This window comes from Ahaetulla prasina, chromosome 12, assembly GCF_028640845.1.
Source record: "Ahaetulla prasina isolate Xishuangbanna chromosome 12, ASM2864084v1, whole genome shotgun sequence".
NCBI classification, from domain to species: Eukaryota; Metazoa; Chordata; class Lepidosauria; order Squamata; family Colubridae; genus Ahaetulla; species Ahaetulla prasina.
The window spans coordinates 14272237-14296485 of NC_080550.1; the positions used below are offsets into that span (position 1 = coordinate 14272237).

A 24249-nucleotide genomic window follows, 5' to 3' on the forward strand; every position below is an offset into this window, starting at 1 on the left:
TGTCCCCCCCACCCATTGATTACTTACAAACCTGGCACTTTCTGATAGATATTCTGAACAGAATCAGAAATTTCTTCCTGCTTTGACGTGGACCTCAGTACAGGCCTTGGGGATTTTTACTCCTAGTAGTTAGCTTAGGAGTTCCCAATCCCCATAGAATTGCAATTCTCAGATATCTGAAGTAGAAGGAATAACTCAGTGGTGAAATCCTCCATGGATTGCCACCGGTTCGCAGCCTGTGCTCGTGCGGTGTGTGCCAAATGCCTGGTGTAAATGCAATGCATGTTGTATGCCAAAAGCATGCTGCGTGCACATGCACAATGCACACCAAGAGCATGCTGCACACGCATGTGTAGTGTGCACTAAATGTGCACTTCGTGAGAAAAAGGAGGCTTGGGAAGGTAAGTAGAACAGCGGGGGGGGGGGGGAAACAGCTGTGACATGTGATTTAGCTTCTCTAGAAAGCAGGATTTCCTGCTTTCTAGCGAATATAAACCGCGCAGCAGAGCTGATCGTCGGAAATACCAGTTCGCCCGAACTGGTAGTTTTTTAACTACCGGTTCGCCCGAAATGGTAGTTTTTATCACTACCAATTCACCCGAACTGGTAGCATTTCACCCCTGGAATAACTCCTGTGGTGTCGCATGATGAATTAGTATTTATTTATTTATTTATTTATTATTTAGATTTTTATATCTAAAGGACTCAGGGCGGTGTACAGCCAGATTAAAACAGTGCAATATACAAATTAAAACAACAGTTAAAATAACATATTATATAATTGGCTGAAAATTAAAACCGTCAAATTTGACCCCAAAAATAAAATACCCCAGTTAAAATTATTAAAATTCAAAAAATTTAAAAATTTAAAAAGTTAAGCCAGTCCCGCTTGAATAAACAAGTACGTTTTCAATTCACGGCGAAAGGTCTGAAGGTCAGGTAGTTGACGCAAAGCAGGGGGAAGTTCGTTCCAGAGGGTAGGTGCTCCTACAGAGAAGGCCCTTCCCCTGGGGGCCGCCAGCCGACATTGCTTGGCGGACGGCACCCTGAGAAGACCCTCTGTGTGAGCGTACGGGTCGGTGGGAGGCATAAGGTAACAGCAGGCGGTCCCGTAAGTACCCGGGCCATAAGCCATGGAGCACTTTAAAGGTGGTAACCAATACCTTGAAGCGCACCCGAAAGACCACAGGTAGCCAGTGCAGACTGCGCAGGAGTGGTGTTACCCGGGAGCAACGTGTGGCTCCCTCAATCACCGCGCAGCTGCATTCTGGACTAACTGAAGCCTCCGAGTGGACTTCAGGGGTAGCCCCATGTAGAGAGCATTGCAATAATCCAGACGAGAAGTGACAAGAGCGTGAGTGACTGTGCATAAGGCATCCCGATCAAGAAACATTTACAAGCGAAGCCATGGGGCTTATTCAGCAGATTGGAAAGTTTAAAAAAAAACACCACATTATTAGGGAAAGGTCCATTCTCCCCTTGGAACCATCAGATCAGAAATGTTCCTGCTATTTACGTTTGCAAGCGCCAACAACGTCATGAGAAAATACCCCATTTCACTGTACCTGTAAGGAAAAAATAATTTGGAAGACGAAAATAAGATAGTTTCACAGTTAATGAGGCTGTGCACTTTGGGTAGTTTCCGGCAGCAGCTGAAATGCTGTAGATGTGTTTGAAAATGTAGCCTTTTTTTTTTTAATGAGTAAAAATTTGGTGTCTGGATAAAAAAAACACGTAATGGTGTTAAAGTGGATATGTGAGATATAAAACAATGGAAGAGACTATTTGTAGCTCAGGGTTAACGCTGGAGTTTTTGGTGTTCTCTCAACTTGATGGATTTCTTGCAGATGTTTCATTACTCAGAACCTGCTGCCTTCTAGCACTGACGATATTATCTAGTTTGGTAATGCAAGACGTCTGCAAGAAAACCACCAAGCTCAGAGAGCACAGAAGACCCCACATCTAAAACAATGGATAGGTTTGGTTGGCATCAACGTTAGTGAGGGATTTTTGCTTTCCTTGTTTTCCTAGCCATGCCTGCTCTGATTTCAAATGCTTGTGGTCCAATACAGACCATGGTTTTCTGAGCCTCTGTTAGCTTTAGTAGAGGTTTTGATATGGGACCTGAATCTTTGATATGACTTCAGATGCCAGCCCTTCCTTATGATTTATATTGATATATTGACCATCATTTGTGTTGTAAATGTTGTACCTTGATGAAGGTATCTTTTCTTTTATGTACACTGAGAGCATATGCACCAAGACAAATTCCTTGTGTGTCCAATCACACTTGGCCAATAAAAAATTCTATTCTATTCTATTCTATTCTATTCTATTCTATTCTATTCTATTCTATTCTATTCTATTCTATTCTATTCTATTCTATTCTATTCTATTCTATTCATCAGTTGTTCATTACCACCAATAACAAATATGTAAAAGTGTCACAGGGACATTGAGATAATTCATTCAATAAAAACTTGTAACTAAAAATACATTTAATTAGAATAGCTGCAACAATGAGGACAAATGAGACGTCGTCTTTCAACTGATGATTCACATCGAATTTCACTGGCGCCAGTGTAGTGTGTAATATGTATATACCATGACATAAGATCATACACCAGAGTAATATACATGTTGCACAGAATATGAATTACAAATGGAAATGTATGACTAGTTTTTTTCTAACTACTTGTATAAGGATTAAGGTAAAGGTTCCCTTCACACATATGTGTTAGTTGTTCCCGACTCTAGGGGGCGGTGCTCATCTCCGTTTCAAAGCCGAAGAGCCAGCGCTGTCCAAAGACTTCTCCGTGGTCATGTGGCCGGCATGACTGAGCACCAGAGGCGCATGGAACGCTGTGACCTTCCCACCAAAGGTGGTCCCTATTTTTCTACTTGCATTTTTTACGTCCTTTCGAACTGCTAGGTTGGCAGAAGCTGGGACAAGTCACGGGAGCTCACCCCGTTACATGGCGCTAGGGATTCGAACTGCTGAAGTGCCGACCTTTCAATCGACAAGCTCAGTGTCTTAGCTGCTGAGCCACCGCGTCCCTCTGTATAAAGATTATTCTTTATATTATTCATGTTGTCTTGTGTTTTTGTATGGACTGCACCAGTAGAGGCTAAACCAATTTCGTTGTCTACATGATGTACAATGACAATAGAGGCTTTGAATTGGATCTAAGCTTTCTTTTAACAGGCAAAAAAACTACAGTGCTTTAAAAGCATTTAAACAGTGGATTTCTATATAAGGAGAAACATTTCTATCCCTCAGTACAATGGCATTCCCATTTAGGAAATATATATATATATATCTTCAGACCTGATTTTGTTTAAAGCTTGTTTCCCTTAGGTTAACACAGTCTGCTCTGAAAATGTGTAAAAAAAAACAAACCCATCTGATTTTCTTTTGTTTGAGGAATGCACAAAGAGTTGAACAGTCTTTCAGTTTTACTGTTTATGGACAGGGTTGGGATGGTCTGCCACTGACTATCCTCAGTAGATGAGATCTCCACTAGGTTCCAGACCGTAAAGGTCTGCCAGCATCTTGAATCTGGGACCCCAATCATTGAGGAAATCATAATCAATATCCAAGTCTGAGGACCCTGAGCCCAGGGAGCTTAGAGATTCCGCAATAGACTCGCCCCCTTCATAGCCAAATATGTGGAGGGTGTCATAGGGCAAGATATCTCCATCATTATCAGCTTCATCTTTTTTCATCTCAATCATGATGCCCATTTCTCCAATGCCTGAAAGTCCGTTCTCGGGGATCTTTTGTTCCCGGGAATATTTGCAAGGTGGATCCTCCAAAGGCATTCTGGGGCATAGCAGCCCTCTCTGGCGGGCTGAGTTGAGGACCGAGACGTCATAACTGGTGGTGTCCATTTCACCGCCGCCTTCTTCATCGTAAGCCACCAGCTGCTCATGGATCTCTTCTACATTCTTCTTGAGAACACTGAGATCTTTCTTGTGCCGCCTCCTCCAGACTATCAGCAGCATAGTTAATGCTGTAAAAAAAAAAAATGGGGGAAAGCGATGAGTAGCCAACATAATGTATTCATATGATGTTGATTCTGTGAATTTGATTCCTTGATTCTTTACCAGACCTTTTCACTATGATGAGAATTAAATACCTTCCACCTAGCTGAGCTCAAGGGTGTTGCCTACCTTTTGAATGAAATAGTTGGGTTTGCATACAACTGCTTATCATTTTCATTTGATATGATTTAGGAGGCAAGGTAGGAATAAGAGGAATAAGAGGAATAAGGTAGGAATAAGAATAGAGTGGAGTGGAGTGGAGTAGAGTAGAGTAGAGTAGAGTAGAGTAGAGTAGAATAGAATAGAATAGAATAGAATAGAATAGAATAGAATAGAATAGAATAGAATAGAATAGAATAGACTAACTCAGTAAGCCAACTCAGTAAGCTCAAACTGCCCAAGGAGCTGCTGATCCAATTCTACAGAGGAATTATTGAGTCTGTCATTTGCACCTCTATAACTGTCTGGTTCGGTTCTGCAACCCAACAAGAAAAACACAGACTTCAGAGGATAATTAGAACTGCAGAAAAAATAATTGCTACCAACCTGCCTTCCATTGAGGATCTGTATACTGCACGAATCAAGAAGAGGGCCGTGAAAATATTTGCAGATCCCTCGCATCCTGGACATAAACTGTTTCAACTCCTACCCTCAAAACGACGCTATAGAGCACTGCACACCAGAACAACTAGACACAAGAACAGTTTTTTCCCGAAGGCCATCACTCTGCTAAACAAATAATTCCCTCAACACTGTCAGACTATTTACTGAATCTGCACTACTATTAATCGTTTCATAGTTCCCATCACCAATCTCTTTCCACTTATGACTGTATGACTATAACTTGTTGCTGGCAATCCTTATGATTTATATTGATATATTGATCATCAATTGTGTTGTAAATGTTGTACCTTGATGAACGTATCTTTTCTTTTATGTACACTGAGAGCATATGCACCAAGACAAATTCCTTTGTGTGTCCAATCACACGGCCAATAAAATTCTATTCTATAAAATTCTATTCTAGAATAGAATAGTTGGAAGGGGTCTTGGAGCTCTTCTGCTCAGGCAGAAAATCCTGTACCTGGGATTGGCAACCTTAAACACTCAAAAGAGTCACAAAGGTCCTAACTGGAAGCCCACCCCCAATTCAATTCTGGAGCCGACCGGAAGTCCGATTCCCTCACCATATAGTCTCCTCCTAGTGCAGTGTCCTTTTTCATCTACCTGCCCTAACCAAAAGCCCTATCAATTGTGCAGCCAACCAGTGACAGGGAGCCACAGCAGAGGGATGAAAGAGCCACATGCGGCTCCAGAGCTGCGGGTTGCTGACCCCTGCCTTATAACATTTCAGACAAAGGTGGTTCAATCTCTTCTTCAAAGCTTCCAGCGTTGGAGAATTCACAATTTCTGAAGGCATGTTGTTCTATCTTCTCTGTCACTACACCTGACCTGCCTCATGGCACCCCTTTTGAGATTTGAATGGCCCCCAATCCTGCTAGCCCTCAGCAAAATCTCAAAAACCACAGGCACTGGTCCAAGATAGCACATGAGCCACCATTTTAAGTGTGTTGCCTCTGGTTCAACCTCTTTATGGAGTTTTAATGGTATGTGAGAATGACCTTGAGAACTGAGGGGAAGAGATGCTGCCCAGGAATTGATCAGACAAGAGGCGGGGGCAGCCCCCAGTGGCTTAACAGACAGTGGCTTAACAGACAGAGGAAGGAGCCGCCCAGGGGTGGGAATCAGGTGGTTCGGACTGGTTCAGTCGAACCGGATGTTAATTTTAATCTGGTTCGCCGAACCGGTTGTTCCAAGGACTGTCTGACTCCGCCCACCCCTCCCCTCCCCTCCCCTCCCTTCCCAGGAGTCTCCACGCAGCCCCTTTTGGATGCCAGGTAAGTGCAGGGCATGCACGGAGGCTCTGGGAGGGTGAAAAACAGGCCTACTGGAAGTACCAGAATTCTGAAAACCGTCTCATTTCCAGCCTCCAGAGGGCCTCCGGAGCCCAGGTGAGGCTGTTTTTGCCCTCCTGGAGGCTGGAGGAAAACCTCCAGAGCCTGGGGAGGGCGAAGACTCCCCCCCCCCACCGTTGTGCAGGAGGCCGAGTAAGCCATGCCCCCCCCCCATGGCCATGCCCACCCAGTGAACTGGTTGCTGAAATTTTTCAATCCCACCGCTGGACCCGCCCTAATGAATCGAGCAGTAAAAAGTGGTCGTGAGAAGTTTCTGCCTTCAGACATGCAAGATTCTGTTAATGTAGCCTTGCAAGAAAGTAGAATTAGCTCATGGTTCCTGTTCATGGTTTATTTGGGATGGCTGACGTCAAGCTTGCAAATCTGAAGGTACAAATCTCTGCCGCTTTTAACCAGCTGATCCGTTAGGATGGGTCCTTCCTAGTCCGCTCCTCCCCCACCCCCAGACTTAAGCCGATGGGGACCGCCCCACTTCTTTTGTCGATTGTTTCCTAGGCAGCATCTCTTCCCTTGTCCCTCAAGGTCATTCTCACATCCCATTACAGGAGTTTTGTTCTATTTTTTAAAAAAAAGCTTTTAACACTCCTGCAATTTTTTCCACTGGTGCTCCTTTCGCTCTGGTGAAAGAGCATTTATTTTGACATTTCTTCCCGAAGAGAAGAAAATGGGGATGTTTGTGTGAATGCAATGCAGCGTTCTTGCCAAGGAGTTTCTGTGCACAGATGATCTATCATGGCACTGTCTCTTTCTTGTGATCTGCAGGGCCCTCCCCCAGGGTCAAACTCCAACCCCTTTCAGCTTGGGAAGTGAGGACTGTCAAGGAAGTTTCAAAGAGCAGGAAGAAGTAGAAGCTAAAGCACCAGGTTCTTCTACCCGCTTCAAAGACTCAGAAAGCTGGAGAAACTCTAAAGGAATCCTTAGGTAGCCTGACAATAAGGGGAAAAGCAGAAGGCCCCCCCCCGCTTTCTTTTGAAGGGGAGGAAAAATCTAAGAAATCGCCAAGTCGTTTGAAGAACAGAATTACTAAGTACCAGAGGCCTTCAGTGTCATCTTGGTTAACTTTCCGAATCCATGTTAAGGCATTTTTATTCGCTCAGTTTATATTAGCTACATTGCCTCTGGTAACAGGAAAATTTAAATTTTATTAGTTTTTTTTAAAAAAACCCTCTTGCTGTTGGTTCTATGACAGTTATTTTATGAATTCTGCAAGGCCCAATTGATTCTGAGAGGAGGAAAACAAAGATGATTAGGGGACTGGAGGCTAAAACACATAAAGAATGGATGCTGGGATGGGGTATGTCTACTTTAATGAAAAGAAGGACTAGGGGAGACATCATCATCATCATCATAACAACAACAACAATAACAACAACAACAACAACAACAGAGTTGGAAGGGACCTTGGAGGCCTTCTAGTCCAACCCCCTGCCCAGGTAGGAAACCCTACACCATCTCAGACAGATGGTTATCCAACATCATCTTCAATTTTTCCAGTGTTGGAGCATTCACAACTTCTGGAGGCAAGTCGTTCCACTTATTAATTGTTCTAACTGTCAGGAAATTTCTTCTTAGTTCTAAGTTGCTTCTCTCCTTGATTACTTTCCACCCATTGCTTCTTGTATTGCCCTCAGGTGCCTTGGAGAATAGCTTGACTCCCTCTTCTTTGTAGCAACCCCTGAGATATTGGAACACTGCTATCATGTCTCTCCTAGTCCTTCTTTTCATTAAACTAGACATACCCAGTTCCTGCAACTGTTCTTCATATGTTTTAGCCTCCAGTCCCCTAATCATCTTTGTTGCTCTTCTCTGCACTCTTTCTAGAGTCTCAGCATCTTTTTTACATCACGGCGACCAACTGAATGCAGTATGATAGCAGTGTTCTGATATCTCAGGGGCTGCCACAAAGAAGAGGGAGTCAAGCTATTCTCCAAAGCACCTGAGGGCAGGACAAGAAACAATGGATGGAAACCAATCAAGGAGAGAAGCAACTTAGAACTAAGGAGAAATTTCCTGACAGTTAGAACAATTAATCAGTGGAACAACTTGCCTCCAGAAGTTGTAAATGCTCCAACACTGGAAGTTTTTAAGAAGAGATTGGACAACCATTTGTCTGAAGTGGTGTAGGGTTTCCTGCCTAAGCAGGGAGTTGGACTATAAGACTTCCAAGGTCCTTCCAACTCTGTTGTATGGTATTGTATTGTATTGTATTGTATTGTATTGTATTGTATTGTATTGTATTGTATTGTATTGTATTGTATTGTATTGTATTGTATTGTATTGTATTGTATTGTATTCTATTCTATTCTATTCTATTCTATTCTATTCTATTCTATTCTATTCTTCTAAAAACTACCATCCCATGGGCTGCTACTTGTATTAAGTTCCCTTCCACCCCCTGTCCCATTCAAAGCAGAAAGGGAGAAGCAAAGAGAAGAGAAGATCGATTTACCAAGGATGGTGAAGATGCAGACAAAGATGGTCACCAACACTTGGATGCCAACTCCAACTTGCTTCGCTTGCTCTTCGCAAAGAGTGAAGTCCCCTTCCTTATCGCATTGGCAAATCCGGATGGTAAGAGTGTTTGTGCTGGTCTGTGGTGGTGCCCCATTGTCGGAGATGATGATAGGCAAGAGATGAGTTTTGAGTAGCTCTCGGTTGAACTGGCCAAACTTGACGGTGACGTTTGCTGTGTTATCTGGAAAATGCAATAGCGTGAAGTTGTATGATCAAAAAGTGATTGCTTCAAAAGGGTTTCCAGCTACGACACATAATAGTTTATGGAACCCAACTGATGGGTAGAAGGAGACAGCATTCCCATTCTAGGTAAGGTAAAGGTAAAGGTTCCCCTCACACATATGTACTAGTCGACCCCAACTCTAGGGGGCAGTGCTCATCTCTGTTTCAAAGCTGAAGAGGCAGCGCTGTCTGAAGACGTCTCTGTGGTCATGTGGCCAGCATGACTAAACGTCAAAGGCGCACGGAACGCTGTTCCCTTCCCACCAAAGGTGGTCCCTATTTTTCTCCTTGCATTTTTTACGTGCTTTCGAACTGCTAGGTTGGCAGAAGCTGGGACAAATAACGGGAGCTCACCCTGTTGCATAGCATTAGGGATTCGAACCGCTGAACTGCCGACCTTTCGATCGACAAGCTCAGCATCTTAGCCACTGAGCTACCACATCCTATTCCCATTCTAAGAACTTCTTAATTTAGCATGATCAACTGGCAAACTGGATAGAACTTCCAGCTGGATAGCACCCTAGCTGGGTGCTAAGAACTACCTGTTTGTAGCTCTTAGCACCCAGAAATTGTGTCTATGAATCTTCATGGCAACATCTTATTTTGCAAATCTCTCTCTCCCCCCCTCCACCCATGGCTAAAATTAAATCAGGATTGTTCATTGGGGAGGACAACATCTTGGGGTTCTCCAGATATTTGGGGGAACAAACTGCCTACCCCTGCATTAATGCATTAGAAATGCAAAATCTTCCTTCCACTTTGACAGGGTTGAACCACTGTAGGGTGACTGGAATAAACTATGGAGATTACCAGGATGATAGGGCTAAAATGTTTGTGCTACCCATTTTTTAAAGACATTAAACTACCATATTTTTTGGAGTATAAGGCGCACCTTTCCCCCCCAAAAAAAGATGGTGAAAATCTGGGTTCGTCTTATACTCCAAATGTAGCCTTGCCCAGCTTCTTAAATGGAGGTTTCAGAGGCTGAAAAAAAGCATCAGAAACGAAGCTTCAGAAAAAAAGCCCCCAAACAGAGCTTCAGAAAAGAAGCCTTGAAACAGAGCTTCAGAAAAAAGCCTCCAAACAGAGCTTCAGAAAAAAAGCCTTCAAATAGAGCTTCAGAAAAGAAGCCCTCAAACAAAGCTTCAGAGGCTTTTTTTGTGAAGCTGTTTCGGAGGCTTTCAGAGGCAGAAAAAAGTTTTTCTGAAACAGAGTTTCGGAAGTTTCAGAGGCAGAAAAAAAAGCAAAAAAACAAAAACAAAAAACAAGGCACAGAGCTCACAACCAAGGAACCTGTTGCTAAAATTCACCTCTGGAAACAGCTGATTGGGGGTATTTCGGGAGGCCGATCCACCTGACAATCAGCTTTTTTCTTATTTTCCTCCCCAAAAACTAAGGTACATCTTATACTGAGGTGCGTCTTATACTCCGAAAAATACGGTACGTTAGTGGAACTTTAGAGTTCACCAGATCTGTTTCATTGTTTATTTCTGCTAACCGGCAAACAATCTTAAAAACCATATTGCCAATGAGACTCCTGTTTTTATTACACACATTAATGTACACAGGCACACACCATGATTGTCAATGAGGGTGAAGTTGCTGTCTTCAGAAGTCAGGAAATACTTGAATTTCACATCTGGTGGCGTTTCATCCTTGTCCACAGCCGAAATTCTTATGATCAACTTTATGAATAGAAAAATGTGATATTCTCTCATTATTTTCAACAGATCCATGGGGATTATAGAACAAATGCACTGCCATTAATCAAAGGCATGGTTTGGTCTTCTTAGCAAAAACCCCAAATAACCCAGGGGTGAAATGCTCCTGGTTCAGACCGGATCGCCCAATCCGGTAGTGATCTTGGCTGGTGGTTTGGAGAACCGGTAGCAAACGCAGGGCAAGGCTCCGCCCACCGGCCTGGCTGTCGTTACTTCCTGGTTTTAACCAGGAAGTAATGTATTTTGTATCCTCTGCGTATGCACAGAAAGGTTTTCCGCATGCACAGAGGGCGTGTGTGCACATGTGACACGCATGTAACGCACACGGAGCGTGCACTTCCGAGCCGGTAAGGAAGGTAAGTAGATTTTACCCCTGGAATAACCCCTTTTAATAATTCTGCTAGATGATAAGAGGGAACAATCTTTGTGATTTCAGGATTGCTCCCAAGCATGATGGGAATGTCTATGTGATTGCAGGGCATTAGAAAGAGCTTTTAGGGTTTGACCTCTGAGGTAAAAATAATACAGAAATAAGTTTTGACCTGTAATTTAAAAAGATATAGGTTTAAAAGGGGTTTAAAATATTGGGACTAGACTTCATCTAACATTGGTTTCAGAATGGGATGAACTATTATTTTTTTTTACCAGATTTGTGCAAATAACAATCACTTTAGAGAAGGAGAAGGAAATATATTGTATACGATACAATGGGGGAATGAAATTTGAAATATGTATAAGAATGTAGCTGACTGATAACCTGTTCAAAATGATTTTCTTTTAATTATGTTTATAAAAAATAAAAAAAAAAATCTCAAAAAAAATAATAATCTGCTCTGAATAACGTGTCTTGCAAGCTACCTGTGCGTTGATGGCAGAAAATTAGTGCTGTGATGTGTTTCTACGAAGAGAAATATAGCAGTAGAACATCAAACGGGGAAATCTAGCCCGTAAACTAAATAGGCATAATACATTTACCATGATTTGTTTAATAAACCGTAATTGGCTGAAGCCACCCAATAAATCACACCACAAATCACACGGTTAACATGATTTATGGTGTGATATATTGTATTTACAAATCAACACCGACTGAATTCAGGCAATGTGTTTCAATGAAAGCGAAATAAAATAAACACGTCAGGCTTTATGAATTCAGCTATAATGATTTTTACACCAGGAAACTCAATTATACCGAGCTAGCATTTTCTGAAGCACAGACTGACTACAGGTAGTCCTCAACCGTCCATTTAGTGATCGTTCAAAGTTACAATAACACTGAAAAAAGTGACTTATGACCGTTTTTCACACTTTACGCCCATTGCAGGATCCCGATGGTCATTTGATCCAAATTCAGTTGCTTGGCAACTGACTCACATTTATGACGGTTGCAGTGTCCCAGGGTCATGGGATCCCCTTTTTGCGACCTTCTGACAAGCAAAGTCAATGCAGGAGCCAGATTCACTTAACAATCCTGTTAGCAACTTAGCAGCAGCAATGCTTCACTTAACGACTGTGGCAAGAAAGGTCGTGAAATGGAGCAAACTCACTTAACAATTCTAATCTTCTAATCTAATACACCCACACATTCTGCTTATATTCTAGTCTTCAACACTTCTAAACTGATTTAGAATCCCTGTGAGAGGGATCTTGGAGTCCTAGTGGATAACCATTTAGATATGAGCCAGCAGTGTGCAGCAGCTGTTAAAAAAGCCAACACAGTTCTGGGCTGCATAAACAGAGGGATAGAATCAAGATCACGTGAAGTGTTAGTACCACTTTATAATGCCTTGGTAAGGCCACACTTGGAATATTGCATCCAGTTTTGGTCGCCACGATGTAAAAAAGATTTGTTCTAGAAAGAGTGCAGAGAAGAGCAACAAAGATGATTAGGGGACTGGAGGCTAAAACATATGAAGAACGGTTGCAGGAACTGGGTATGTCTAGTTTAACAAAAAGAAGGCCTAGGGGAGACATGATAGCTGTGTTCCAATATCTCAGGGGCTGCCACAAAGAAGAGGGAGCCGGGCTGTTCTCCAAAGCACCTGAGGGTAGAACAAGAAGCAATGGGTGGAAACTGATCAAAGAAAGAAGCAACTTAGAACTAAGGAGAAATTTCCTGACAGTTAGAAAATTAATAAGTGGAACGACTTGCCTTCAGAAGTTGTGAATGCTCCAACACTGGAAATTTTAAAGAAAATGTTGGATAACCATCTGACTGAGATGGTATAGGATTTCCTGCCTGGGCAGGGGGTTGGACTAGAAGGCCTCCAAGGTCCCTTCCAACTCTGATGTTATGTTATGTATGTTAATGATTTATGATTTATATATATATTCTGTTTATATCCTAGTCTTCAACATTTCTAAACTGTTTACTTAGAATTTCACTGTCTCAAAAAATACAGGCCCTTTCAGAGATCCAAACAGTCTTATTTTAGCTTTTGAGACCTATAATGTAATAAAAGTGGAAAGGGCATCACATGAGAACAAAATAAGGGAATAAAAAAGGCATATGTGTAATTCTTTTCCAAGTAAAAAAAAAAGGCATGTTTAAATTTGGGATACTTTTGGATCTCAAGTGTTCCTTTGATAATACTGGTCAAAATGCAGTAGGGTTAACAATCTTTCTTTAATATCAAAAACTAGTGTACTTGTATGCTTTGCCAGTTAAAGGACAAGTGCTACTGAAAATCTTTTTAGATTTAAATTTTCTTCAAAGAGAGAAACTGGGGAAGATATGGATTCTTTAATCAACTGTAGAACATTGAAACTAAGTAGAAAGAACATTTTTTCCCCTCCTGAAACTTTACCTGTCCAGGTGCAGCATTTTCACACACACGTGGATCATACGGAAAAGCGAATTCTGGGGCATTGTCATTTATATCCTTAATTTTAATATAAACTGGTACGTGGGTTTCTAATCTGGGGATTATCTTTTCTGAAAAAAGGGAAAAAATATTAACTGGTTATCATCCTGAGACATATTATAGTAAACACATCCAGACCATAGTATTATGAAAAGTACAATGAAGGAAGGAAACTTGTTGGAAGATCCCTAGATTCCAAATTCTCTACCTAATATTTCCAAATGGGACAAGGAAACACCCTTGGTTCAAACCCCTGGAGAGTTACTGCAGATCATTATTGATAAAATCAAGCAAAACCATCAGATTCAATTTAAAATAAGTTCTTAAACCGCCTATAGGTGCTCCCCATTATTCGATTGTCATGAAGCAAACCTTTCTAACTGAGCTTGCTTAAGACTATGTTATAGCTCGGGGGTATCAAACTCAAAGACATGGGGTACTTTGATCTGGCCCACAGGGTCGCCCTGGAAACAGTGAAAGACCGGCCCGTAGTGCATCTGCCAGTGAAAACGGAGCTCGGGAGAGCTGCATACAGTCCTTGCAAGCTGCGCTTTCACGGGCGGAGGGTTGCAGGACACCATTGCAACCAAAACAGAGCTCCGGGAGGCCTTTTTCGGTGGCAGAGGGTTGCAGGAGGCTGTTGCAGCTGAAAACGGAGCTCAGGAGCCTGTTTTTGCTGGCAGAGGGTTGCAGGAGGCCATTGCAACCAAAAACAGAATTCAGGAAGCCATTTTTGCTGGCAGAGAGTTGCAAGAGGCTGTTGCAGCTGAAAACAGAGCTCAGGAGTCCGTTTTCACTGGCAGAGCGCTCAGGCCACCACAGGCGCCCCTGACACGAGTGACGTCAAACTGGCCACACCCACCCTGGCCACGCCCCTCCCCAGCCCCCCTAAAGTCAAACACCACGCTGATGTGGCCCTCAACGAAATTGAATTTGACACCCCTGTTATAGCTGATGTAAAGGCTTATTTATATTTATAGGCTTAGAATTGATTTAAAAGTTACTTCAGAAGAGGTTCAAACGAGTGTTGGGCTTTCCTGTTTATTGCAAATTACAGGCAATTAGCAGCAATTGAGTTGGTAGTTAATTTATTAGGGCTGTGCAGTGCTTCAGATTCAAAGGGGGGAAATGTTTTTAAAGATCATGTGGTCATGTAACATCTGTTTGTAGTTCCTTCAATGGGATCTTGTCCCAGATGGTTGGATGTCTGCCTTGAACGAGATGTACCAGGAAAAGGTGTGTCTGATTTAAGGAACTGCCAATAGTTGCTTAATGAGTGCTTACAATGCTGTCAAAAGCACATTTGCTTTTTTCAATCCAAAGCGCTGCACAATCCTATTGTTTATTGATATTTATTTAGTCTATTTGTAATTGAAAGAACCAGAAAAGCAGTAGGAGTGATGTACTAATCAACATGTAGATCATCATCATTTAACGACCCCATAATCATTAAAATTTTGGGTGGGGTGGAGTCTGGCCAATTGAATAGAGCTAGCAGAGTGTTTAATGGCCGGATGCCCTTCCTGTTGTCAATGCGGAGTTTTGTTCTGCAGATATATTCTCATTGTGCCCAGAGAGAGAAATACCCGCCTCTACCTAGGATCGAACTCACAGCCTCCTGATTGTGAGGTGAGAGCTCCACCTCTAGGCCACCAACACCACTCCAAAGGTCCCCTTCTAGCCATCGTCATCTTCTTTTAACAACCCCGTAATCCCTTGAGGGGTGGAGTCTGGGCAACTGAATGGAGCTAGCAGTGTGTTTACAGGCCGGATGCCCTTCCTGTTGCCAATGCAGAGTTTTGTTCGGCAGATATATTCTCATTGTGCCCAGAGAGAGAAATACCCGCCTCTACCTAGGATCGAACTCACAGCCTCCTGATTGTGAGGTGAGAGCTCCACCTCTAGGCCACCAACACCACTCCAAAGGTCCCCTTCTAGCCATCGTCATCTTCTTTTAACAACCCCGTAATCCCTTGAGGGGTGGAGTCTGGGCAACTGAATGGAGCTAGCAGTGTGTTTACAGGCCGGATGCCCTTCCTGTTGCCAATGCAGAGTTTTGTTCGGCAGATATATTCTCATTGTGCCCAGAGAGAGAAATACTTGCCTCTACCTAGGATCGAACTCACAGCCTCCTGATTGGGAGGTGAGAGCTCCACCTCTAGGCCACCGCACCACTAATCAACATGTAGATGATACAGGGAAATACTTACTATTTTGATCCAGCTCATTGGCTGCGACAGTTATATTATGCCAGCTGTTTTCTTCTCTGTCCAGACGCTTTGTGGCAAAAATGCAGCCACTGGTGCTTATTTCAAAAGAAGTGGATCTTAAGATATGGTAGCTACGGTGGGTATAAGAAAAAGACAACTTAATATTACTGAGCCTCGTAAGAATTATGGGTTAAATATATGGCTGGATTTACACATGACAAGGAAAGCTAAACATGCAATGATATAGCAAAATAGCTCGCAAAATGTTATGCCAGAAGAAATATAGACATTGGGATGACATAAGATGTTGGTCTAATTGGCAGAACATGCCAGAACAGTGGCTTTTTTTGCCATAACGCTCTGACTTTGAACTACTACATTCCACTGTTTCCCAGTCTAAACAGAATGGGTGGATATCATCTCTATTTCTTTTCAAAGTTGTACATAAATGCCTTTTTAAAAGAGCAAAAAGAAAAAAAGAACGAAAACCTCTTGCAATTTGACTCTTTAATAAATTCTAAATGGATAGAGTTGGGTTCCTATTTATTCTATCTATCTATCTATCTATCTATCTATCTATCTATCTATCTATCTATCTATCTATCTATCTATCTATCTATCTATCTATCTATCTATCTATCTATCATCTATCTATCTATCATCAGGGGTGAAATGCTCCCAGTTTGGACCAGATCACCCGATCCAGTAGCGATGATGGTGGCAGGTGGTTCGGAGAACTGGTAGCAAAAATCCCTGCCCCCCACCGCCCCAGCTGAGCCGTGCGATCATCAGAATTTATTTTTTTTACTTTTAAAAGCATTTTTTCAGCCAAAGAAAAAAGTATTTAAAAATACTTTTAAAAGCATTTTTTCTTTGGCTGAAAAAAATGCTTTTAAAAGTAAAAAAAAAGCCTCAGATGATTGCGTGACTCAGCTGGGCTTGTCAGAACCCTTTTAAAGCATTTTTAAAAAAAATTTGTAAAAAAAAAGCTTTTAAAAGGCTCCTCTGGTGATCCCAGCTGAGTTGCCTGATCGCCAGAACCTTTTAAAAGCATTTTGGCCTATGAGGTTGTAGAAAAATGCTTTTAAAAGGTTCTGGCAATCAGGCAACTCAGCTAGGACCTTTTAAAAGCTGTTTTGCCTGGTGATCCCAGCTAGGTTACCTGATCATCACAGGCTTTTAAAAGCATTTTTTTTAACAACCTCTTTGGCCAAAGAGGTTGTAGAAAAATGCTTTTAAAAGTAAAAAAAAAAAGTTGGCCATGCCCACCCAGTCACATTACCTCTCCACCAAACCACGCCCACAGAACCAGTAATAACAAATTTTACATTTCACCCCGATACACACACACACACACACACACGTAGGTCTTTGGTTATTCGGGTTTTCTCCCGCGTAAAATTGGAAGTGTCTTGGCGACGTCTTTGGCGACGTTTCGACAAAGTTTCATTCGTCATCTTCAGGCTTCAGCTTCGTGCTTCTGGTGCTTAATTGGGTGACAGTCAGGAGTTGTTGGTTTTGGTTCCTGATGGTTGGATGTAGCAATGGCAGATCTACCAAAGTGTAGGAGGAGAGCAGGTAGAGCTGGGGGTGGTGGTGGAGTTAAATGCACCATCAGCTTAGAGTTCTTACAATCCCACAAATAGACTGAGTCCAACCCTTCTGGAATTCTGTTGACTCTTATCAGGCACTAATTTGGTACTGAACTTCAGTTGACATTAAGTCAGGCACAACGGATCAGGACCATATCTTAAGTTGCAATTTGTAAGATTGATTGCTTCAAGCCCATATATTAGAATTTAGTCAACTAAAGTTGAGTATTTATTTGTCCCCTATGACTATCATTAAGTGTTGTACCTTATAATTCTTGATGAATGTATCTTTTCTTTTATGTACACTGAGACAAAGACAAATTCCTTGTGTGTACAATCACATTTGGCCAATAAAGAATTCTATCCTATCCTATCCTATCCTATCCTATCCTATCCTATCCTATCCTATCCTATCCTACCCTACCCTACCCTACCCTACCCTACCCTACCCTACCCTACTCTACTCTACTCTACTCTATTCCATTCCATTCCATTCCATTCCACTCCACTCCACTCCACTCCACATTTTCTATTCTATTCTATTCTATTCTATTCTATTCTATTCTATTCTATTCTATTCTATTCTATTCTATTCTATTCTATTCTATAAATTTGCACCAGGTAATTGTCAATGGAATTCAAGAGGGGCTGGACTTAGAAAGTTTGTGGGATCGTAATGACTTTAAGCTGATGATGCACTTAACTCTGCCTCCTGCCTCTCCCTGCTGTTCTCCCACACAAAGCCTGTTTGTAACTTTGGTTTGGAGGCAATGGAGAGAATTCTTTTCCAAATGCAAATTGAGCCATCAGGGTAGTGGGTCTCCTTAGGAATAAAGCAGGAAGGGAGAAGACAATACATTTTCTTCCCCAAACTTCCTGTAACCTTGACAATTGGCAAGGTTACAGGAGCCGCTTTTTGGCATTAAATAAAAAGAGAAGCATGTTAAATGTACTTGAATGCCACATTAGGGCAGTGAATTCTCTATGCTTATTATTATCATTTTTTTATATTCAGAAGATACTTTTAGGATGCGGTCAGTTAACTTTCCATTACCTTATTTTCCGCCTGGCTTTATCAGGGTCACTTGCGGAAACGCATCCAATGGATATCTTTGTGGCACCTTCTTCTTGGACAGTGAATGTATAGGAAGGCTGGGTGAAAACCGGGGGTTCGTCGACATCGATAACTTTGATAATTACTCTTGCAAGGTTCTCGAGACCCTTCCGTGCAGCATAGGCATAATTGATATTGGCGTCAGTCGCTTCAACCACAAACCTGTATTCAGGTATCTTTTCAAAGTCCAAGAGCTAAATGAAAAAGTACACATGTTCAGTTCATAAAGTCAATAAAAACTGATTGGCTAGTATCGCGTTTTTTTTCTTTGGGTGGGGAACAACTTTTTTGAGATGAGACTTTTTGAGTTACGCTCCTTCAAGCATGTGACATCAGCTCAGACAATTCAATTCAATTCCTTTTTAAATGAAATTTGGATTGAAAATAGACAAATATAACTGAACGCTTCTACCTTGGCATAGCGGTCTCTGTTATTTGGAACTCCCTTGCAAGAGATAATCTTGCAAGGACCTACTTTGTACTCAGGGGCTACCTGCTTCCAGCGGTTTTAATTGATACTAGACAACCTGTGCTCTAGTTAACTAATTATTTCATAGATATTTCATTCAGAGAAACAGAATCACCAAGGGCAGATAAAAAAGTGGCTGGAGCGGGAATGACTTCTGATTTCCTGCTGGCTTCCCCATTGAGTTTTTTGTTAGAATCTGGCAGGGAGCATTGCAAATCCATCCTTCCTTCCTTCCTTCCTTCCTTCCTTCCTTCCTTCCTTCCTTCCTTCCTTCCTTCCTCCCTCCCTCCCTCCCTCCCTCCCTCCCTCCCTCCCTCCCTCCCTCCCTCCCTATCCCTTGCCTTTGCCCTTACCCTTGCCCCAGGGGTGAAATGCTCCCAATTCGGACTGGATCGCCCGATCTGGTAGCAATCTTGGTGGGTGGTTCAGAGAACCAGTAGCAATCGTGGTGCGAGGCTCCGCCTACCCGCCCAGCTGTCATTGCTTCCTAATTTTAACCAGGAAGTAATGTGTTTTGTACCCTCTGCGCATGCGCAGAAAGGTTTTGCGCATGTGCAGAGGGTCTGCATGTGCATGTGACATACACACGTGCGCATTAGTGAAGCGCACCTGCGCAGGCGTCACATGCACTTCCAAACTGGTAAGGAAGGTAAGTAGATTTCACCCCTGCCTTGCCCTTGCCCTGCCTTGCCTTGCTCTGCCCTGGCCTGCAGGTGGGAAAGGGGCTGCTGGATGAAGGCCAGCATAAAGAATTGTGAGATTATCTGGAAAATTTTCATAGAACATTGAAAATGTAGATCATGTGACCACAGCAGCAATCCAGCAGTGCAGCAGCTGGCAGTACTGCCGATGCAGCCACAACTTCTCCAGGTTTCATTCCCTCAGGAAATTTGACGATGGATTCTATAAATTATCCCATTTAAGATACTTTGGTTCAAAAATTATTGTCCTGTAATGCACCGTTTCGTGCAGTTAAAGGTCATGAAAAACAAGAGTTTTAGTAATAGATAGAGATTATTTTTTAGTCTTATTTATTAAATTGATATAGCTACTCATCCCACTTACATATTTACTAATTCTGTAATAGCTAAACAGCATTAATAATAATAGTAATAATCAGGAGTGGTATTCACTTGTTTTCATTACCAGTTCACAAATGTGAGCGTGCGCGGATGTGCAGAGCATCAAAACGGGATTTGATGACATTCGGGCAGGCGGGCAGAGCCTCCCACAACCGCTGCTATCAGTTTTCCCGAACCGGAGAGAAACGGCTGAATACCACCACTGGTAATAATGTTTGAATGTTACTTTCCACCACCCCCTAGAATATGCATTCCAAATATCATGTATTCCATAGTATGTTTTCTTCAATTTACTATTTCAGGTAGACCTAATTCTAACTGGAAATGTATAAATAGCCCAAGACACGAAATCAATTGAGTTTCAAAAAAAATACCTTTGTTGGTTGAATTACTCCTTCATTTGTGTAGCGATTTGGTATAATTTTAAAGGTGTCTTGGTAATTCCCTTGGCGAAAGCTGTACTTGGTATCCCTGTTTTGTGGTTCATCGATGTCCTCTACTTTTAATCTACCGACTTCACCGGTCAAACTGACGTTTTCAGGGACTTCGAAAGTGAAATTTTCTGAAAAAGATGTTCCCCAAACCCCCGATATTTCAGATAAAGCTTTCCATGATGAAGAAGGGATAAATGTAACGGGAGAGATTACTTGCATTTTTCCAATCCACACTGAAGGGGTGAAATCCAGCAGGTTCTGACAGGTTCTGGAGAACCGACAACGGAAATTTTGAGTAGTTCGGAGAATCGACAAATACCACCTCTGGCTGGCCCCAGAGTGGGGTGGGAATGGAGATTTTACAGTATCCTTCCCCTGGAGTGGGGTGGGAATGGGGTTTTTACAGTATCCTTCCCCTGCCATGCCCATCAAGCCACACCCATAGAACCAGTAGTAAAAAAATTTGGATTTCACCACTGCGGCACTGTCTGTGGATTACAGTGTCTGAACTATCCCAAAGAAAACATTCCAAAACCTCAGTTCCTCAGCAATAACAAAGCATTGCATTTTTATGTGATATGTTAATTGGAGTCTGCAGAAATAAAGATAAAGCGTTTTTAGATTCAGCCCTTTGACTTTGCAAAACTCACTTTGCTTAAATGTTGGAAAATTGTCGTTGATGTCAATTAATTTAATGATGACAGTAGCAGTGCCCAATTCTTCAGCATGTAGACCCTTGCCGTCCCTCGCTTTTACCCGAATGGTATAAGTAGCTTTTTGTTCTCTATCCAAGTCAGGCACAGCTGTGTAAATGGTTCCTTTAAAATAAAAATAAAACACAAACATTAGTTTATATTGTCACTTCCACTGTTTTTTCCCCCAACAGGGTTTAATTTTGAGTGCTGATGGTTAAAATAACAAAGCAAAAAGATTAAAATTCTTCAGGCAATGGTTGCTCCTGTGATGTCCTATATATATGAAAGTTGGACTTGGATGAAACTGGTTAGAAATATACAGTCTCTCTCTCTCTCCTTCTCTCTCTCTTCTCTCTCTCTTTCTCTCTCATCTTTCCTTCTCTCTCTCTTCTCTCTCTCTCCTTCTCTTCTCTCTCTCATCTCTCATGTTGCTCTCTCATCTATCTCTATCTCTATCTCATCCCTCTCTCTCATCCCTCTCTCTCCTTCTCTCTCTTCTCTCTCATCTCTCATGTTGCTCTCTCATCTATCTCTATCTCTATCTCATCTCCCTCATCTCTCATCTATTTATTTATCAAACTTTATTTATTTTATTTTATTTCTCTCTCTCTTATTTTATTTATTTTATTTATCTCTCTCTCTCTCTTTCTATTGCTATCTCTCCTATCTATCTATCTATCTATCTATCTATCTATCTATCTATCTATCTATCTATCTATCTATCTATCTAAAAAAAAATAGAAAGATCCATTTGAACTTTGATGTTGGAGAAGATTTATGGTCAACCTGGAAAACAAACCAATGGATCATAGACTAAATCAAGCTGGGCTTCTCACACGGAGTACTAATGGCTGGGCAATTACTGTCATATTTTTGACATATCACGAGAAGTTCCACTTCCTTTGAGAAATCCAAAATACTTTGAAGGATTGAAAGAAAAGGAGGAAGGGGATGGGCAGCAGCTAAATGGTTGGACTTAATAATGAAGGCATCACTGAAAGAACAAAAAGGCCAAGTTGAAGGCAGATACTTTGCAGAGAGTCTATTCACAAGGTCACTAAAAATTGACACTGATGACAGGACTTACTCAAAAGCTTTAAAAAACATCTAGGTTTTATTGGTGCTTGTTGCCGGAACAACAACTAGTCAGTTCTTTTAAGAAAATTCTTATAGTTCTTTGACTTAGAATATACTTATTAAAAATATTTTGTCCATCCATCCATGAAGAGTCTCAATGATCCAAGTCATGTTTCTCCGAACTGAAGAGAAGCAAAACATTTTCAAAGAAAACACCCATAAAGTCCACTTGTCTTTTGGAAAAAGCACCTTTGGGACATTTTGTCCAGCAGTTTTTTAGTTAAAAATCTCCCAGAATCAATTTTAACTTTCAGTGAACAAAAGTTTAGAGGACTTTTTGGGTTTATAGAAGCCTATTATCCTATGCATTTAAAAGGGATAGACTACTAAAAAATCTTGAAAAGCATAAATAGGTTTCCAGGACTTAGAATGCAAATGTCAACTCACAAAGCATCCCTAGCCTGCTTTCAAGCTGCCATAGGTCTGGGGGCATGGCAGCCAAAGACAGATGCACATTCCAAGCTTATCTCTCTCAAGGCTGTATCCCAGGGTTACCTACAGCAGCTGGAGGGGAGTGACCTGTAGATCCCACAAAATTGCTCTGTTGGTGAATGTGATTGATGACACACCCTGGGGGGGGCATAATTGGAGCGTAAATTATGTAGAGTCAGAGTTGGCTTCACTTGGGAAGTGCCGACATGAAGCTCCTAATAAATAACTGGATTTCTTTTGGAGCTTGGCTCCAGGCTTATGATTTAATTAGGGCATCCGTCAGAACCCTGACAGCAAATATGGCTAGTCACTTCAGATATGACAAGGAATTTACCTCCTCGGTCAGACCTGAAGTGTACCTCAGCCTGCTATGAGTGAGTTAATTCATAATTTAAAATAATCACAGGCTTACTAAGCAATCTCTTTTACATGGAAAAGAGAATAGATGCCATTTTGTTCTTTGATAGGGCAGAAAATATAATGGACAGTTGTGTTTGCTTGTTCTTGTACAAATTTTATTTATACGGTAGATCCTATACCTGAGTTGTCTATTCTGAAGTAGTTTTTGCCATCAGTAACTTCGTAGAAAACATCTGCATGACCATGAAGGGTTGGGTCATCAGCATCCACAGCTGTCACTTTGGTGACAGATGTTCCTAAAAAGAGGAAGAGAGGAAGAGAGAGAATGAAAAATAACAAGTATATTTGACTGGTTTGAAATGTGTCAACAGAGGGCTGAGGAAATTAGCCATGAAAATAGACATACAGTGATGAGAGACGTTTCCCTCAGATCTTCTCCCCTTAATTCTAGATCATGGCATGAATATATTAGAGACTTTTAATATGGCAATCTCCATTTTGCTCTCTGAATTCCTTCTGTAAGACAACCTAACCTTAACTAGCCTTGTTCCTAACCCTAATTCTCGTTTAATTTTCATTGGCAATGGAATTTTCCCATGTATTTTACTGTGGTCCACAAACAAGTCCAGACAAAAAGCTTTAACTTGTATCTGTATCAGAGGTGGGTTTCAGCAGGTTCTGACCAGTTCTGGAGAACCGGTAGCGGAAATTTTGCGTAGTTCGAAGAACTGGTAGTAAAAATTCTGACTGGCCGCGGCCCCATTCTATTTTCCCTCTCCCAAGTCCCAGCTGATTGGGAGGAAATGGGGATTTTGCAGTATCCTTCCCCTGCCATGCCCACCAAGCCATGCCACGCCCACCAAGCCATACCCACAGAACCGGTAGTAAAATTTTTTGAAACCCACCATTGATCTGTATTGAGCATTAAGAAGCAAAGCAAGGGTTTCAGATTGTTTTCTCACTAAAGGATTAATTCAGTGACGTGATGTGAGATTTTAGACAATCGGGTTCCAAAATAGAATAGAATAGAATAGAATAGAATTTTTATTGGCCAAGTGTGATTGGACACACAAGGAATTTGTCTTGGTGCATATGCTCTTAGTGTACATAAAAGAAAAGATACGTTCATCAAGGTACAACATTTACAACACAATTGATGGTCAATATATCAATATAAATCATAAGGATTGCCAGCAACAAAGTTACAGTCATACAATCATAAGTGGAAAGAGATTGGTGATGGGAATGATGAGAAGATTAATAGTAGTGCAGATTTAGTAAATAGTTTGACAGTGTTGAGGGAATTATTTGTTTAGCAGAGTGATGGCCTTTGGGGAAAAACTGTTCTTGTGTCTAGTTGTTCTGGTGTGCAGTGCTCTATAG

General features: G+C 41.7%; 1 protein-coding gene across 2 annotated transcripts in view; it reads right to left on the reverse strand.

The window, feature by feature from the left end:
- Positions 1–2480: 2480 nt before the first annotated feature.
- The window catches only part of CDH5 (cadherin 5), a 45613-nt gene continuing 23844 nt past the window's right edge, over positions 2481–24249 (reverse strand). For both annotated transcript variants that reach the window (XM_058155161.1, XM_058155162.1), the window contains 9 exons: positions 23046–23162; positions 20893–21060; positions 20183–20370; positions 18198–18451; positions 15552–15682; positions 13285–13412; positions 10333–10441; positions 8470–8715; positions 2481–4013 (listed from right to left, as the gene is read on the reverse strand). In XM_058155161.1, coding sequence (XP_058011144.1) covers positions 3502–4013; positions 8470–8715; positions 10333–10441; positions 13285–13412; positions 15552–15682; positions 18198–18451; positions 20183–20370; positions 20893–21060; positions 23046–23162 — 1853 coding nt within the window. In that variant the 3' untranslated portion in view covers positions 2481–3501. The remainder of the gene's footprint in view (positions 4014–8469; positions 8716–10332; positions 10442–13284; positions 13413–15551; positions 15683–18197; positions 18452–20182; positions 20371–20892; positions 21061–23045; positions 23163–24249) is intronic.